General features: G+C 45.1%; 1 protein-coding gene across 4 annotated transcripts in view; it reads right to left on the bottom strand.

Annotated features, from left to right (window-relative positions):
* The window catches only part of rtkn (rhotekin), a 68,350-nt gene that overhangs the window by 17,157 nt on the left and 35,604 nt on the right, over nt 1-15,589 (bottom strand). Inside the window, exon 1 of one of the 4 annotated variants that reach the window (XM_037099356.1) lies at nt 12,696-13,167. The exons of the other annotated variants lie outside the window; for them this stretch is intronic. Within the exon in view, the coding sequence (XP_036955251.1) occupies nt 12,696-12,719 (24 nt within the window). The 5' untranslated portion in view covers nt 12,720-13,167. Of the gene's footprint in view, nt 1-12,695; nt 13,168-15,589 lie in introns of those variants that run through there. 4 annotated transcript variants of the gene reach the window in all.

Below are 15,589 nucleotides of genomic sequence, written 5' to 3'. Positions count from 1 at the left end.
AATGGATGAAATGGTGAGGTGAGTGAATTGCTGACGTCTCGGGGAGGAAATGGAATGAGCAGACTGTCAGTAACACACAACACATGTCAATATACTGAGACACAGCAGAGCACAAAATCAAGTGCAGTAAGTGCACAACGTGAACACAGATTTACAAACACACAGCCCGGAGTCAGATTAGCAGAGAACAGAAAACAGACAAGCCAAACCCAAACCACTCAAACACAATGGCCCCATTCACCAAACAACATCCCTACAGTCCCATACTCCAGCTGCTGCTGGGAAGCCAGGGCACAACAACAGTGAAGGAACTGGTTGGGTACTGGTCATGAAAGACGGGGGAGGAGGAGGGAGGGAAACAGTAACTGGGTGGAGGGTTTGCATTCGCCTTTCTGACAGCGAAGCTGACTACAAAGCAGTCTAAGTCTGTTCAGTGCCAGGACACACTTAACACACACTCACTCCAGGGGCCCTCTTGTATGGCCAAATACGCCTGTGTACCCCGGTCTAGGTGCCAACACGCTGATGTCATTATTGAGGTGATTGCTCTAGTGTTTCAGCAGAGGACCAACTCACCCTTATAGCTGGAACACTGTAACCCCCCTCCTCCCTTCCCGGCAGCTTATGCATTCAATTATTGGCTGACAACAGAGACTGTTTCAGCTCCGGCCTGCATGGAAAAGTATGTGTGTGTCTGCCGGTGCTTGCCCACATGTGCTGGTGTGTGCGAGCATGTGTCCAAATGACTTTGCAGCCAGCTGTTCTCGCACAAAAGCAGTGTTTCGGTGCAGCTGGGTCCCAGAACATCGCGGGTGGAGTCAGAACAGAAAGTGCTAAAAAGAGGAAGAGTATGGATCCATGAGTGTGAGGGCTGGGCGACACAGCCTTGAAGTAATAAAGCAATATTTTTAGCCTATATCACGATATACGCAACATAAATCTTTATACTTAAGCTTCAAAATCATTTTAATGATGCATGGACTGGTCCAGGTCTGCACATTAATTGCTTGTATTTGTGCTTTGTGACCCATCGAGGGAGAAGTGTGTCGTGCTTCACAGCACTATGTCACACAATACCACCTTTGTCGGTGAAATTGGATCACATTTTCCCCCTGATGCTGCTGCTCCAGCTCAACTCGCTGTTAAAGACGGAGTTTCCCGATGGACAAATAGCTTTACTCGCTGCTAAAGCTACTGCTACCCACTGCTAACTGTAGCTGCTATTAGCTAGTTAGCTCATATGACATTACATCTGATAATATTGTAACATGAACCTGGGATCTGTATTTGCAACAGTGGAGCTACAATCAGAAGTTGTTGCAGGTGACAAATTCAGTGTTTTTTTTAGCTCCTATCTCTACAAGGGCCTCCTCCCAAATAACCAGTCCACTCTGATTGGTCAGCTCACCCACGCCTGAGCCACCACCGCTCACCATGTCTCTACTCTGTGATTCTATGCCTGTCTTGTTTTCAGCTTCCAGTTAGGGTCACTGGGCAAACATTTTGCAATGTTGGTGATGAAGTGTGATGTCAAGAAGTCAGGGCATTAAAGGGCTACTGACGAGGCGTTTAAGGAGCAGTGTTTTCTGTTGGAGAGAGGAGCTGCTGGTGATGCACACTTTGGGCTTTTTAACTAAGGGAAAGCTTAATATGTCTCTTTTGAATACAGGAAAAGACAACACTTATGCCATATCAATATATAACAATAGCATACATACAAAATATTGCCTCATATCATGATAACAATATAATATCTATACACTGCCCAGCCCTAGTGAGTGCAAATCATGTTTTATGCGCATGCTTGAGGTGATGGAATATGCCTGTGAATGCAGAGTGCATGCAAGTGAATCGGTGCATATTTGTTCTGTGTGCACTTTGTGCTTGCAAGTGCATTTGTTTTTTTGGCTGCTGGCCCTAAGGAGAGCAACAGTGGAGTGAATTTCAAGCTATAAAACAAATTGTTTAGAGCTACGACAAGAGAGCGCAGGGAGCTTAGAGTCTGCCAAGCAGTGATCTCCTCAGCAATTTATAGGCACACTAAAGCTTGATGGCTCTTACACGGCTGTGCACACTCAGCCTAATACACCGGGTCTGCATTATCATACAGTGGCAAAGTGGAAGCTGGGAGAGGCAGCAGGCGGGCAAAGCAAAGTGCAGAATCATTTGAAGACAAACATATAGGAAGTGTGAGAGCACCTCTGTGTGTGTGTGTGCGTGTGTGTGTGTGAGTGTGTGTGTGTGTGTGTGTGTGTGCGTGTTAGACTGTGTGTGGTCTCTCAGTGTATAACTAACAGGCCTGGAGAGTATAGATTTGAGGAAGGGAGGCTCATAAATAACTGCGGGCTGTGGGAAAAAAAAAGATATACATTCAACCTGCTGGGTTGTTATTATGAGCAGAAACAGCAGCAGAATAACACTAATAACAGCAGAACCCCCTCCTGTTCTTATTCCATCTCACCTCTAAGAGAACCAGTGGGAACAAACTGGGCAGCGTTCAAAACACAAAATAATGCTCAAAGAAAATAAGCCAGATTGTAAATCCTCTCAAGCGCAACACACACACAAAAAAAACTCTTCAAGGACCTAAACAGACTGTAAAAGGCTGAAAAAAAGCAGCAAGAAAATGTGCAAGAAATGTGATGCTGATAATTGTGTCCTTGAGCATTTCTGGCATTGTTTTGTGTGTTTCACAGCTCTTAAGTGTGGAATCCACAGCTTTCGGATGAGAAAAGGAGACGGAGACCTGTCACCAAACAGCTTCCTTTTCTCCAAGCAAACAGTAATGGAGAAACCCTAATGAGTAGTTGGCACGCTGGACTGTCTGGGGGCTGCTGGAGGCAATTAATGAATTAAGAAACACACACACACACACACACACACACACACACACACACACACACACACACACACACACACACACACACACACACACACACACACAGCAATATTGTAACCTCATCAGTGAACTTCACTGGCACAGGCAATGCTGGCCTAGAACTACAGACTATTATAAAAGTTAATACTGTCATTAACTGATTAGACATGTAAGCAGGACAGAAGAGAGGAGGGTTTTAGAGCAGGAACGAGTATGAAGCAGGCCTTTGATCAAAGACCGCTCTGATCTCTCTTTGTCAGAACACCTTGCGAGGTCATCCCTAAGCGGCGAGCTAGAGTAAAGGAGCTTTAATCAAAGTAAAAGATACACATATGAGGCAAAACCGGACTGATGGGACAACGTAATCCACCGTGTGCTGGGAATTTCCACATGTTCTTACAGCCCGTTTTGTTCTCTCTTCCCACTGAGAGAGGTGAGAAAGTTGTGCACTTATTGCTTACGCTGACATAGCCGTGAAGGGGAGAGGTGGAGTGTGCGGCACAACACTTCCTAGTGAACAACAAAAGGAAAAAAAACTAATTTGATTCTTCCAAGAATCTCAGCGTGAGTGCGCAAATGTCATGGCGACTGACGGCCCTCAGAATGATTTGTTTCCTTACACCGGGTAAACAAGGAGGGGGAGGAGGAGGAGGAGGACACAACGACGGGCTTCGGATTTGATAGCTGAAAATGGTTCTTTGCCTGTGACTGGCTAACAGTGTCACATAACTGATTGTGTATTCAACAGGGTAAATGATCAATATCTAATCCCTTAAATAAGACAATAAAAAGTTAAAATTATTGTTTTCCTTTTACAATGGAAACCTTGAATTAAGACGACAGATGCATGAGAAGGATCAAATATGGGCTGTGATTAATTACTCAGCCCGGCCACCAGGATAACATTCTGGATTTGTGAAAACCACTGATGTGCACCTACGTCTAGTTGGCTCATCATATTGACATGTCCACGGCAACACGGCACATCAAGTTCAAACTGCATGTTAAGACTTGTCCTTCATATCAGGAGGTGGAGGGGACGCTGGTGGATTTACAGATGACCAGCGACAAGAGTTTGAGACTGTATTTCAACAACTGTGAGCTTGACACCAATGGATAGTTTTCAAGGAGACAAAAAAAGCTATTTTAAGCCAAAATATGGCCTTTTAAACCCTGACCAAGTGGTTTCTGCGCCTAAATCTAACCAGACCATACGCAAGGCATTGTTAAAACATTACAAGACAACTGAACCTGAAGAAACTGAAGAGTCTCTGGCTTTGGATCAGTCTTTCTCGTCTTCTATTTTGAACTGTATCATACTCTGTTCGTGTCTTTTGCACTTGATCAGTGGGTTGCTTGTCAATTCGGAGACCTTACCACATCACTTCAGTGTATTGTTATTGAAAAAATAGTGTCCACTAAATTGTCCACTATATTGTCACCTTGAAGAACTTGTGCATCGATGTGGCCTTATAACTTGTGCTGGGCGGAAATGAACCCCTGTGTCGGTGCTATATTGATCTCAATCAATTTTTCCCCAGTATTTTTCAGTGTGTGTAGAAAAATGAGCAGACGAGGAACTGGAGCGAGGAAGGGGTCACATGGTGGGAGTGAGTCAAGGACAAGAGGTCACAGTGCCACAGTTTCCCGCAGGAGCGTGGCTTCCCCGCTGGGTTCCCTACTTTTAAGCTGCTTTTTAATCCTCAGCGGGGGTGAGGGGTTGACCAGTTATCTCACTACCACAAACCCATCCTGAAACTTGCTGTGTGACTCGCTGTGCCACATTTGTAAAGCTCTCATTAGTTGACTTTTGCAATATAAGAGCATCCAAACCCCCCCCAAGCTGATGAACAGTTGCAACAGCCTGACACAATTTCAGCGATGCGCATACAATGCTCGACTCAGTAATCCCAGGCTTTCCTCCGCGTCTGAATCAGGATGAGGAAATCGGGGCTAATTAGCTCAGCCGGCCTAACTAGCATTTAAGCCTGCCAAACTCTCCTCCCTGTTGTCTCTTACCTCTGCTCTCTCTGCTGTGCGGCAGACACACATTGAGAGGTGCAGATAAGTGCGGAGCATGTGGGGTTAAGACCATATTAATGTGGATAAATCTGGAAAAGCATTATTCCTTTCAGCGTAAGCCTTCTTTTCACATTCAAATGCGCTCTTTAAACTCACGTCTCGCAGCGTTGCACGGTAAAAACAGAGCTTTTATAAAATCCTAACATACAATCTTACGTATCCATCCCCTCTGCTAACCATATGGTTTTGTCGTTTGCCAGCTGCCAATAAACTTGAGGCGAGGAGGACGAAGAGATTCAAGATTTGTGTTTGCTTTTCTTGCATTGGCATTTAAGTTTGGGCCTTTAAAAACATTTTATATCTAAAAATGTGAGCCTGAATCTGAAACTCATTACATGTCCCATATGGATGTTGCAGCGTATTTATTCAAACTGAATAAAAGCGTGCATTTTGCAGTGATGGCTTGTCGTGCCAACAGTTTTTTTGACTGGCAGCGAGGTATTTATACCCTGTAAGCACACAGATGGTCCCCGCTCTATATTTATACCGTGTGTCCACTATTCTCTCGTGTTATCTTCTCTCCTATCCCCTGGAATGGTCAACAATTCAATTATGCTTACTGCACCTTGGGCATTATAGCGGTTAAAGTAATTGGAAATGTTGCCTTTTGCCTTGACCGATATTGGGAAACTGCGGTCCATGTAAATGAAGGTAATCTCCCCCCTCCGTCTAGCTTTTATATTCGGTGAGCTCTCTTTGAGCCCCATTTCAAGCTGAGGGCTCTGTAGTCGAAGCTGCTTTTATCACTCTCCATTATTTATCACCGTTGCCTTATTTAGAATATATGGCCACATGTGTATATATAATCACATGTGCTCCCCCCACGTGAGATCTGTTGGAGGGGAGGTGAGGTTTTCTGTCCGTCCTGTGCTGCTACAGAAAGACAATGAAAAAGGCAGCAGATACTCTGCAGTGAAGCTGTGAGTGCTGTATCTCTGTCCTTGAATCACTGTTGACCAGCGAGAGGCCTGAAGTGAATGTGATCCATTATAATATTCATGAAGCTGCAGGACTCCTGAGCTGAGCTAAAGCAAAGCCGGATATGACTAAACTGACCCTTGCTCCTTCTGCCCTGAGGGTAAAAACGGCTAAGAAAGGGACAGATGAGGCTCAGACGGAGTGTGTGACTGAGGATGGGTGTGGATGAGTTGGGGGGAGATTATAGCTTATAATGAAAGGCACTTATTTCACAGTTCTGATGAGTTAGAAATTACAGCATTTGTACCCTCAACAGAGCATGCTCATGGGATGTTTTTCATGGCCCTTTCCTCTGACGTTGCACTCTGCGTTGGAGGCGAAATAATCATAGCGCTGTGTTCTGGGTGGCAAGCCCTATTAATGTCTGGAATCTTATCATTTCAGCACTTAATTAATTACCAGCAAATGAAAAGGCAATGGACAGTGAAAATGTGGAGACGCATAAGGTCATATTTCAAGGAAAAACAACATATTTGCTAAGGCATTAGCTTCCGTTACTACTTTCTAGCTAACATTACTGTCTGGTATGTTTTCCTTCCTGGCTTGAATACATGTGTTCAAGTTGTGGGCTGATATATTAGAATCTATTTACGCCATGTGTTGTGAAACACTGTCAAACGGAAATGTTAGCTGGAGGTTGTTGAATGCTAACATGACTTACTGTCTAACGGAAGCTAATGGGTTATGAAAAATGCTGCTTTACCTTGAAATATGGCTGGTGTCGCTCCACACTGTTGCTAACCCATTAGCTTCAATTAAACAAGAGCTGGTGTTAGCATCCAGTTTCTACCTAGCTACAATGAGTGTAAACTATTTTTTAAATATCAGCACACATCTCAGACACATTTTTTTTAATCCAGGGAGTGAAACACAACAGATAAGATTAAGCAATGTTAGCTAGAAAGTGGTGGAGCGCTAACAGAAGCTAATGGGATTTATCCAGTATATTGTTGTACCTTGAATATGGCCCGATGTCCCTCCACATTTTCACTATCAATCAATCGGGAAATGGTAAAATAGTAACAATTTGTCAGATTCCCCCAAGTTGATACAACTTCAGTGGCGACATCTGAGCTTCCCACCCTGAGCGCGACTTCAGAGAAAAATGGCCGCCGTGTGAACATCCATATCCATTGGTCAGCAAGAAATGCAGGCTTATAAATGAGAAACCCAGTGGACCTGAAATGTAAAACACACTGCATTTTTGTGAAGGAGGACAGCTTTACAGCCCAGCAGAGCGCGATTAATTAATAGCCACCATGAATTAAGATCTGAGGAGTGCTGCTTTCACAGGATAATAAAGCAGTGTTTGTTTCATTTGCCTTGATTAACGACCGTCATATTAATGTCAGAGGGAACACATGTAAGGTGAGATCCACTCGCAGTCCCTAAGTCTGTCACTTTGGTTCCACCCTTCCGCCACTTCACAGCACTTACAGCCTCCTCTGGTTACTAATGGTTTACATTAACCCTTTAGGTCTCTGTATGTACGTGTCATGCATATATGTGTGTGTGTAGAAGAATGCACGTGAGACAGTGAGAAAATGAGTTTGGGAAGGCGAGGAAGCGAATAAGGGCGACCGAGATTGAGAGGCGAGAAGAATTAATTGCAGAAAGTGCGAGCGTGCAAGTGTGTGTGTGTGTGTGTGTGTGTGTGAGAGTGTCTACGCATGGTCCTTATCTCTGCCCTCCAGAACAACTTCGACAGATTGGGGAGGATCAACATTTACATAAACGCACACAAACTAGCAGAAAACTTGAAAACTGCCACAACGCTCGTTCACTGCACCACTTATCTACAACACTGACACTGCACAGACACATGCGAGTTCGGCATAATATTTATTCAGCTACGACAGAACAATGCACGGCCTCTATCGGCTGACATGTAAATGGACCATGAACAGTGCTAGGTGAGCCCTCACATGGTCTTACATTACTAGGCAAAGTGAACCCCATCTGTCTCCCCTGCTTCTGTCGGCAAAGGGAGGGAATCAGAGCAAATGCATTCTTCTGCACAGGATATATAAGCCATGAATACAATGCACATGCTGCTTAATCTAGGTGAAATTGAGAAATAGTGCCAATAATGGCCTTTCATTAAATATTGATATCGATTTTAGCTGGCAGTCATCTAATCTATAAGCAACGGGGACAGCAGTTCCTCCACGTCTCCTGCGTCTTGGCTGCGGTTGTGGGGCTTGAACACATCGCACAGACTACATCTGACAGCCAGCAAGTTCTTACGTTGTGCACCTACATGACAGGAAATGACTTCCCATACATCAGGTGGCGAGAGCGTGGAAGACTTAGGACTGCGGATTTACAAACCATTGTTACGATGCCAGTTATTCTCACACCACTCTTGCTAATAAATCCATTTCTAATCGAGAATATGTTTGCTAAATAAAGAGAAACCACACTACTATTGGTGAAATCATGGATACTATAGCGACAAGCTCCAGGAGCTTTCTTTTTTCCCCTGTTTCTCTTCCTGTGCACGGATACACTCAGCTGAACTTAGACGGATTTCTCTCACAGGCGGGCTCTGCATATTAGACATGCTCAATCAGCCGAAAAGCCGCCAACAAGTGCCGACAGTGCTGGACACACCGCAAAAACTTGGACTACAGACAATTACAGACGGCGCCAACACTGGCTGACCGTCAGCCTGGCGTCTCAGGGCCCATAAACAGAAGAGGAAAGCTACAATGAAATTGAATTGTCTCTGTGCTGTTTGAATTGAGTGAGGATCACTGTCCCATGCAGGTTCAGAAGTTGATTCAAAAAGCCTGTCAACCCAGAAAATTAAGGAGTAAATATTATTATCATTAGCCAAACAAGTCGGTCTAAAAATATCAGAACTGGCCCATTTTGGTCAAGTTTTTCCAGTGTGGAACAAATGCAGAACTGAAGTCTGATAGTCACTCACTCCTCTGTGGTATTTATTTATGGAGGCCCGACTTCAGTGAGACTACGTACACAGCTAAATAAATCATGGTTAACACACTCACCGGCCACTTCATTTGCTACACTTGCACAATCTAATGTGGGTCTGCGTTGGCGAGGCAAGCACACACCAGTCACGTTCTCTGGCTGTGCGACTCCACAAGCTAGTTTGTGTCTTCTGTCACACACAGGCTTCACACACAATCCTCTCCATCTGCTAACCCCAACCTGCGGCGAGGCGTCGTGTGAGCAGCGTGGTGTGTGCAAGGAATAAGGTGTGTTCCCCTGTGTGTGTATTTTTGTGTGTTTGTTTGTGTGTGTGTGTGTGTGTGTGTGTGTGTGTGTGTGTGTGAGGCAGTGTAAAGCTGCATTTTTGATATTATTATTATTGATTCTAAATGGCCATGCCAGCATTTCATCAGAGGGCCATGGGAGCAGGAGAAAGGGGAAGCCTGGATGGATTATCCATTATGTTGGATCTCCACAGATCTACTGAGTGTGTGTGATTGTCCATCCCTTATATCTGCAACATGAGAGCAATTCCGCTGAACAAACACAACTTAATCATGGATTGGCAGTGCGTTTGCAGTGGAAAATAAAAGCTTACACGAGCGCGCACACACACACACACACAACAGGTAGCATGTATCAAACGGCCTGTCAAACTGCGCTGTATAAATGACTGACAGCTCGGCATCTGCTGCCTCAGACAGACATGACAGATAGACGTGGACCGGGTCTGACTGTGATTCGCTGCCAGCACCAGCAGTTCTGCATTAGCCGCTTGTCTGATTATCCGTCTGTGCGGCTGAGCCCTCTCCTCCATGACCATCCATCCCCGCACTATCTCCCTCTGCATCGGCGGGTCATCACTCCTCTCTAATTGTCTGTCTGTCTGTTTATCTGCCTGCCTTGTCCATCACTCCTCTCCTCATCCACTGAATCGGCATCATGGGGCCAGACCATCAGCCTACCGCTGCATGAATATACATGTTTGATTCCTACAATACACAGACATACCCTCTCTCTCCCCTCGCATCTGTCTCTCACTCTCTTTTCTTTTTGAGGCGCTCGTGTCAGGACAAACCCATCGAGGGCTCTGCCCACAACACTCGAATCTAAAAGGAGAAAGAAAAATAGGGCAGGACATTACTGGGAGAGCTCTGCTCTGGCATGTCAGGGCAGTTTTTGAACTGGCTTTGTTTTTTAGTGTCTATTTGAGTCATGAAGCCAGGAATCTAAAGCAGGAGAGGCTGTGAAAAAGTAACAAACCTCCAGAGAGAGGAGGAGTGTATATGCTAAAGTCAAAAGATCTATAATTCGGTGGGTGGAGAGGCAATATTTTGGTGGCGCAGAGTTTAAGTGGCTCATTTTTCACACTATTCCTTAGACAACTGGCTCAAGGAGACACAAAACAGTCCAATGCACTCCCCCCCCCACCCCTTTTGCAGCTGCTGCCATGCCGAACAGTACACAGAGTAATGGGCTGCAGTCCCCTCTGTGTTTCGCAGGGCTGAGGAAGTCCTACCTATCTCAGTTCCCGCAGCCGCCTCCTGGGAAAAAGCAATGGCCAATTCAGCAGAGAAGACAGAATGACCTCTACTGCAGACACGCAGCAGCACAGAGCAAGAAAAACACACACACACACACACACACGCACACACACAACACACACACACACACACACACGTGACTGCAGAGGTGAATGAAAGCTGGGGAGGAGAGAAGGTGGAGAGACAGACAGATACAAGCAGAGGAAACATGCATGATACAAATCTTGACAGACAGAGAGAAAGGAGGAAGACAGAAAGTCAGGGTGGACAGACAGAGACTTGACTGCAGAAAGCTCCTCTGCAGTATTGATTGGGAGACAAAGGCCAAAGGATTCCACGGCCAGCGAACTGACACAGGATGCTTACTACCAGCCCCCCTCTTGTATAATTGCAAACGCAATGAAAAGCACAAGCTGAAATGCATTTAGGAGAAAACGGCTGAGACGCATGCAGCGAATCATCGCATACACAGCATGAAAGGACTGCGTCTTCAGGACGCCGCGTAGTCACACTGAGGATGTGACCTTTTCCAAACTAATGATAAGCGATGTAACACCACAAAATGAAAACACACCACGTGTTTTGATCTCTGTATGCACATGTACACAGAGACACATACACACACACACAGAAGGGCAGGCTGTATTCCAGGAATGGAAAGATCACAACTGTCTCGCTCTTTCAGACTCTGACTGATGTTAATGCAGGTGACCTTTTACATCAACATGAGCCCAAAAATCTAAACATCCAGCTCTCTCTTGCACCAGGAAGCAGCCCGTCATTAAGTAAAGTGAAAGCAATCGCCACACACAGATGCAGCCAGCAGTCTGGTTAATCTGAGCGTGGATAGAGTTTCAGCTGTGACAGAAAAGTTGATTATAGGAAGTGGTCAGAGCTACCAGCCTGTCGGTTAAATGTGCCCAAGCCCAAGGAACAGGAATGACTTGCCTGTCACACACACTCAGGGGGATAGCATGACCTTTCGTTTCAGGACTTGTTTGTGGCTCAGCGTGCGTGTGTTCATATGAAAGGCTGACTGCCTCTTGGAACAGAAAAATGAATGCACGACCGACATGACACTACGTGGGCTGGTATCCTCAGAGCTGAAAAAAACATAATGTGAAAAAAATAAATAAATAAAAAATTCTCCATTTTAATTATTCATTGACGTGGAAAGAAGCAATAAAAAACCAAACCAAATTCACACCTGCAAATGTGTTTCCTTCTCAAGTAGTCAGTTGAAGTGTGGCTATTTTTGCGCTGCCAGTTCGAGGCATTTAGGAAAGATTTATTCATAAGACAGGGGAAAGGTTGACGACTGGGAGATGTAAGTCATTACTGCAGTAATATCCCACAGTTGTCACATTGTTCCAGCTCTGTGAGGCTGAGTAATATGTCACAGTGCAGCCAGACAACATTAAAATGAGAATATCTATTCCCACCTGCAGCACAGAGAGGGCCAAACAGTTATTTAACACACAGCAAACAAATAAAATTACTATTTGCGCCTGCTATTGAGTTTCTTATGAGGCCAACAGGAAATGTAATTAATGTAGCTCTGCCTGTCCCCTTATGTCAAATGGCACACCTAACTGGCATAAGACAACTGGCACACTTTGGGATGCACTGTGACCGAACTCCCTTTGAAATTTAGAAATGTGAGCAAAAATCTGAATAAGTAGTCAATGTTATTAACTTGTACAACAGGACATAACATATCTTACTAATCATCAGGTACCACTCTTTAATTCGGCATAGATCGTATTACCCAATTAAACAACTAGAACAGGCTAATCTATCATTTCTCCAAATCAATTGCGTTGGAGCAGAGTGTTGCAATTCCAAAAGTTGAAAATTTCAATAACTGAATCCGCTGACTGAGCGAGAAGCAAGCCGAATTCATCAACATATCAATATCGATTTAAAGCTCACCCTGATCGGGTTCGATCGGGCATGCAGCCATGAGAGATAAACAAGAACACTTTAAAACGCCACGTTTTCAGCAGTGACGTTGGCTCTTTCCCAAACAGACCGAACGGTGGATTATCAGAGTGGACTTGCTACGATCAATGGAGGGTCCAATGAGACGTCTCCAAGTCTCCTCGGGATCACCGTCTGCGTGATCTGACGCTGACGAATAGCCGACAATGTCACGTGCAGCGCAACTGACATTTTCCATTTCATCACACAAAAAAAGAAGAAACAACTTAAGAGTGTTCTTAAAAACGTTTGGAGAACGAGACACCAGCCCTTACCCTTTGATTCTTCGAGTTGTTCATCCTATCCGGAGAGGAGCGCTCCGCTTCCCAACTCTCCAAAACTGGCAGGCACGGGCGCTTTACGCAACACCGAGGGGACCGTTCAGCGTCCCACACAGCCCGAGAAATTCCTCAAATCACACTTTCCCTCTGAGGCGCCTCCATTTACGGGAAAACAAGGAAAATATCCGCGAAAATATCCGAGAACAGCTGCCGGTTATCAACCCGCAGAAGTTGTTAAGGATCCGCGCAGAAATCACAAACCCCACTCTTGGCAATCTGGGAACGACAGCGGTCATGTGTGTGTGGAGCCTCTCTGTGTGTCGTCTTCACTCTCATCATCATCATCATCATCATCATCATCATCATCATCATCATCATTGTCGTCGTCGTCCGAGTAGCCCCAGAGCTCCGGTCCTGATCCTCTCTCTCTCTCTCTCTCTCTCTCTCTCTCACACACACACACACACTCACACACCACCAGCACCGCCAGAGCAAGGGAGGATAAAGACTGACCGGCTGATGGACCAACCGAGAGCCGTTTCTGAGTAGGCGTCTGTGTGTGTGTGTGTGTGTGTGTGTGTGTGTTCCTAATCTATGCGCGCGCATGTGTGTGTGTGCGCGCCAGCAGAGGGGACCGACAGTGGCTGTCACAGCTCCAGGAACCTCCAGGGGTCCTTGAGGAGATTCCCAGGAGGGCGTTGGACACAGTTTTACTAACAGTGTCATCACAGACATTCACCAGATGCACAGTAATGAGATAATGTTACTGAGGCTGTTTTTTTTTTTTTCTCACGGGTTTGTTGCCCACTGAAGGACACACAAGCATGCTTTTATTTTCCCACTGGGCTCCGAGGTTCCTCTGAAATGACAGTGGCAAGGTCGAAAGCCATTTGGGAGAAGCTGACTTAAGAAGGATCTGGCAGCTGGGAGTTTGGCCATAGTTTGAAGTGGGTTGCGAGAGTGTCAGTAAAAATCTACTGTGGTCCTCTGTGCCTACACCGCCCACAGTGGAAAAAGACGTTTTTCTTTTTTTAACTCATGACTCAACTTTTTTTTTTTTTCTCTCAATATGCTGTGTGAATTGCTGAACAGTTCGGCACAACAATGCTTCTCCCCCCCCCTCCACGTCCTTTTCTTGCTTCCACAGTTCAAATTAGCGGCTGATATAATGTTATCTGCATTTGTTAAACAATGGCGTTCAATCAAAGGGGGCTCTGTTTCTCCAAATCTTCAGTCCAAATTACTCCAAACTCCGGCTCTGTTCTTCTCAGTGGACAAAGTCGCCTCTCCAAACCTGATGAAAATTAAATGAAAAGTAGCCAAAAATGACTTAAATATAGTAAAGGTTCCTGATATTCATCTGATATTAAATGTGCTCACGGCAATTTTCTTGTAGTAAGTGAACTTAAATATTGAAAGTACAAGTAAAACAGCTGACTATGTTGCACATGCCCTGAAAGGTTAAAATAACAGGAATAATAATATAAAAATTAGGTAGTAACTGTGAAACCGTAAAAAAAACACAAAATCATAATAATAAGTACAACAGTGCTTCGCAGACTGTTTGCTACATTAAGAGTCAACCTGCTGCTCTGTTCATTGGTGTCATGGATGTCGGAACAGCTTGACGCAGGTGCTTTGACACTGGCTGAAGGTAAGAGTTGGTATTCAGGGTGTAGGATACGTGACGGGTCCTGCGGGATGTTGTGTGCATGTCTGACATGTGTCCTCGTGGGTAGTGTCAACTGTGGAGTGAAGGGTATTCTTTTATCCTGATTACCTTGTACCTTATCCCTGCCCTGGACTGTGACAGTCGTACTAGGAAGCCAGAGCACAACTAATGGTTTCATTTTGAGCATCAAACAGTCTGAGTCAGCGGAGGAAGCGCACAAATTGAGTAAATGTGATTAGTTACATTCCATCTCTTGTAAACATACTCAAAAGTTGTTTTTTTTCCCCCCTAGCAATCTCTGTTTTAGAAATGTTAGTATTTGTATGCCACATCAAGATACAAAAGAACATTTGTGCAGAAACTCCATGTAGTTCAGAAAAGAGGAGAATACTTCAGTACTGATACTGATAGAACAGCGTATATTTCCAGGGAAAATAAGGATCTTCGTCCGTCTCCCTCTGCCCTTCCTCTTCCACTTTCCGTGCCTGCCTCTGCTTATTGCCTAGGTGCACACCACAACTTGTGCAGTGGAGTGTATCGCCCTGTCAGACGGTGATGTATGGGAGTGATTTGTGGGCAGGTGGAAACGGAAAACACAGCGAGTCCGGCCAGAGTTAAGTGTGGGAATGAACTGAGCTCAGGGGTTTAGGGGTTTAGGGGTGAATCAGCTGACCGGGAGTTCGGCTCCAGGAAAGTCCGCACTGGGAAACTAATGAAGGAGCGTCCGGGACATCTTTTGCGAAAAACACGATGGAGAATGTTGTGAAAATACACTTTGGCAAGAAATAACTGCAAAGATTCAAACGTTGCTCACGTTTTTTGGTTTTATAATTGTTTTAGCATTTTCCTAAGATGCCAGCAGTGCACAAAGAATACTGCGAAGGAGGATTAGTAAAAAGCACGCTGCTTGTTTTGTTGTTGTTTGTGGGTGAGATGAGAAGTGGAATGAGCTCCACGGTCCAGAGATGCGGCAGATGACGAGTAGGAGGATCAGGATGGAGGAGGAGAGAGTCAGTCTGTGGGCAGCCTTGGCTAATGGCAACAGAGCAACAAAGTCCATCTCATTGGTGCAATAATGCATCTGTGCATCTGGCTGGGTGAATATAGCGCCTGACCTCCAGCTCAGGACAACACAGGAGCTTTGTGACGGCGTTCGCTTCGCTGGAACAAACACTCTCTCCACAGAAACCAAGAGCATCAGACACCAGCAGTAATG

Source organism: Acanthopagrus latus, chromosome 5, assembly GCF_904848185.1.
Source record: "Acanthopagrus latus isolate v.2019 chromosome 5, fAcaLat1.1, whole genome shotgun sequence".
NCBI lineage: Eukaryota > Metazoa > Chordata > Actinopteri > Spariformes > Sparidae > Acanthopagrus > Acanthopagrus latus.
This window is presented reverse-complemented; position numbering and strand designations above follow the sequence as displayed.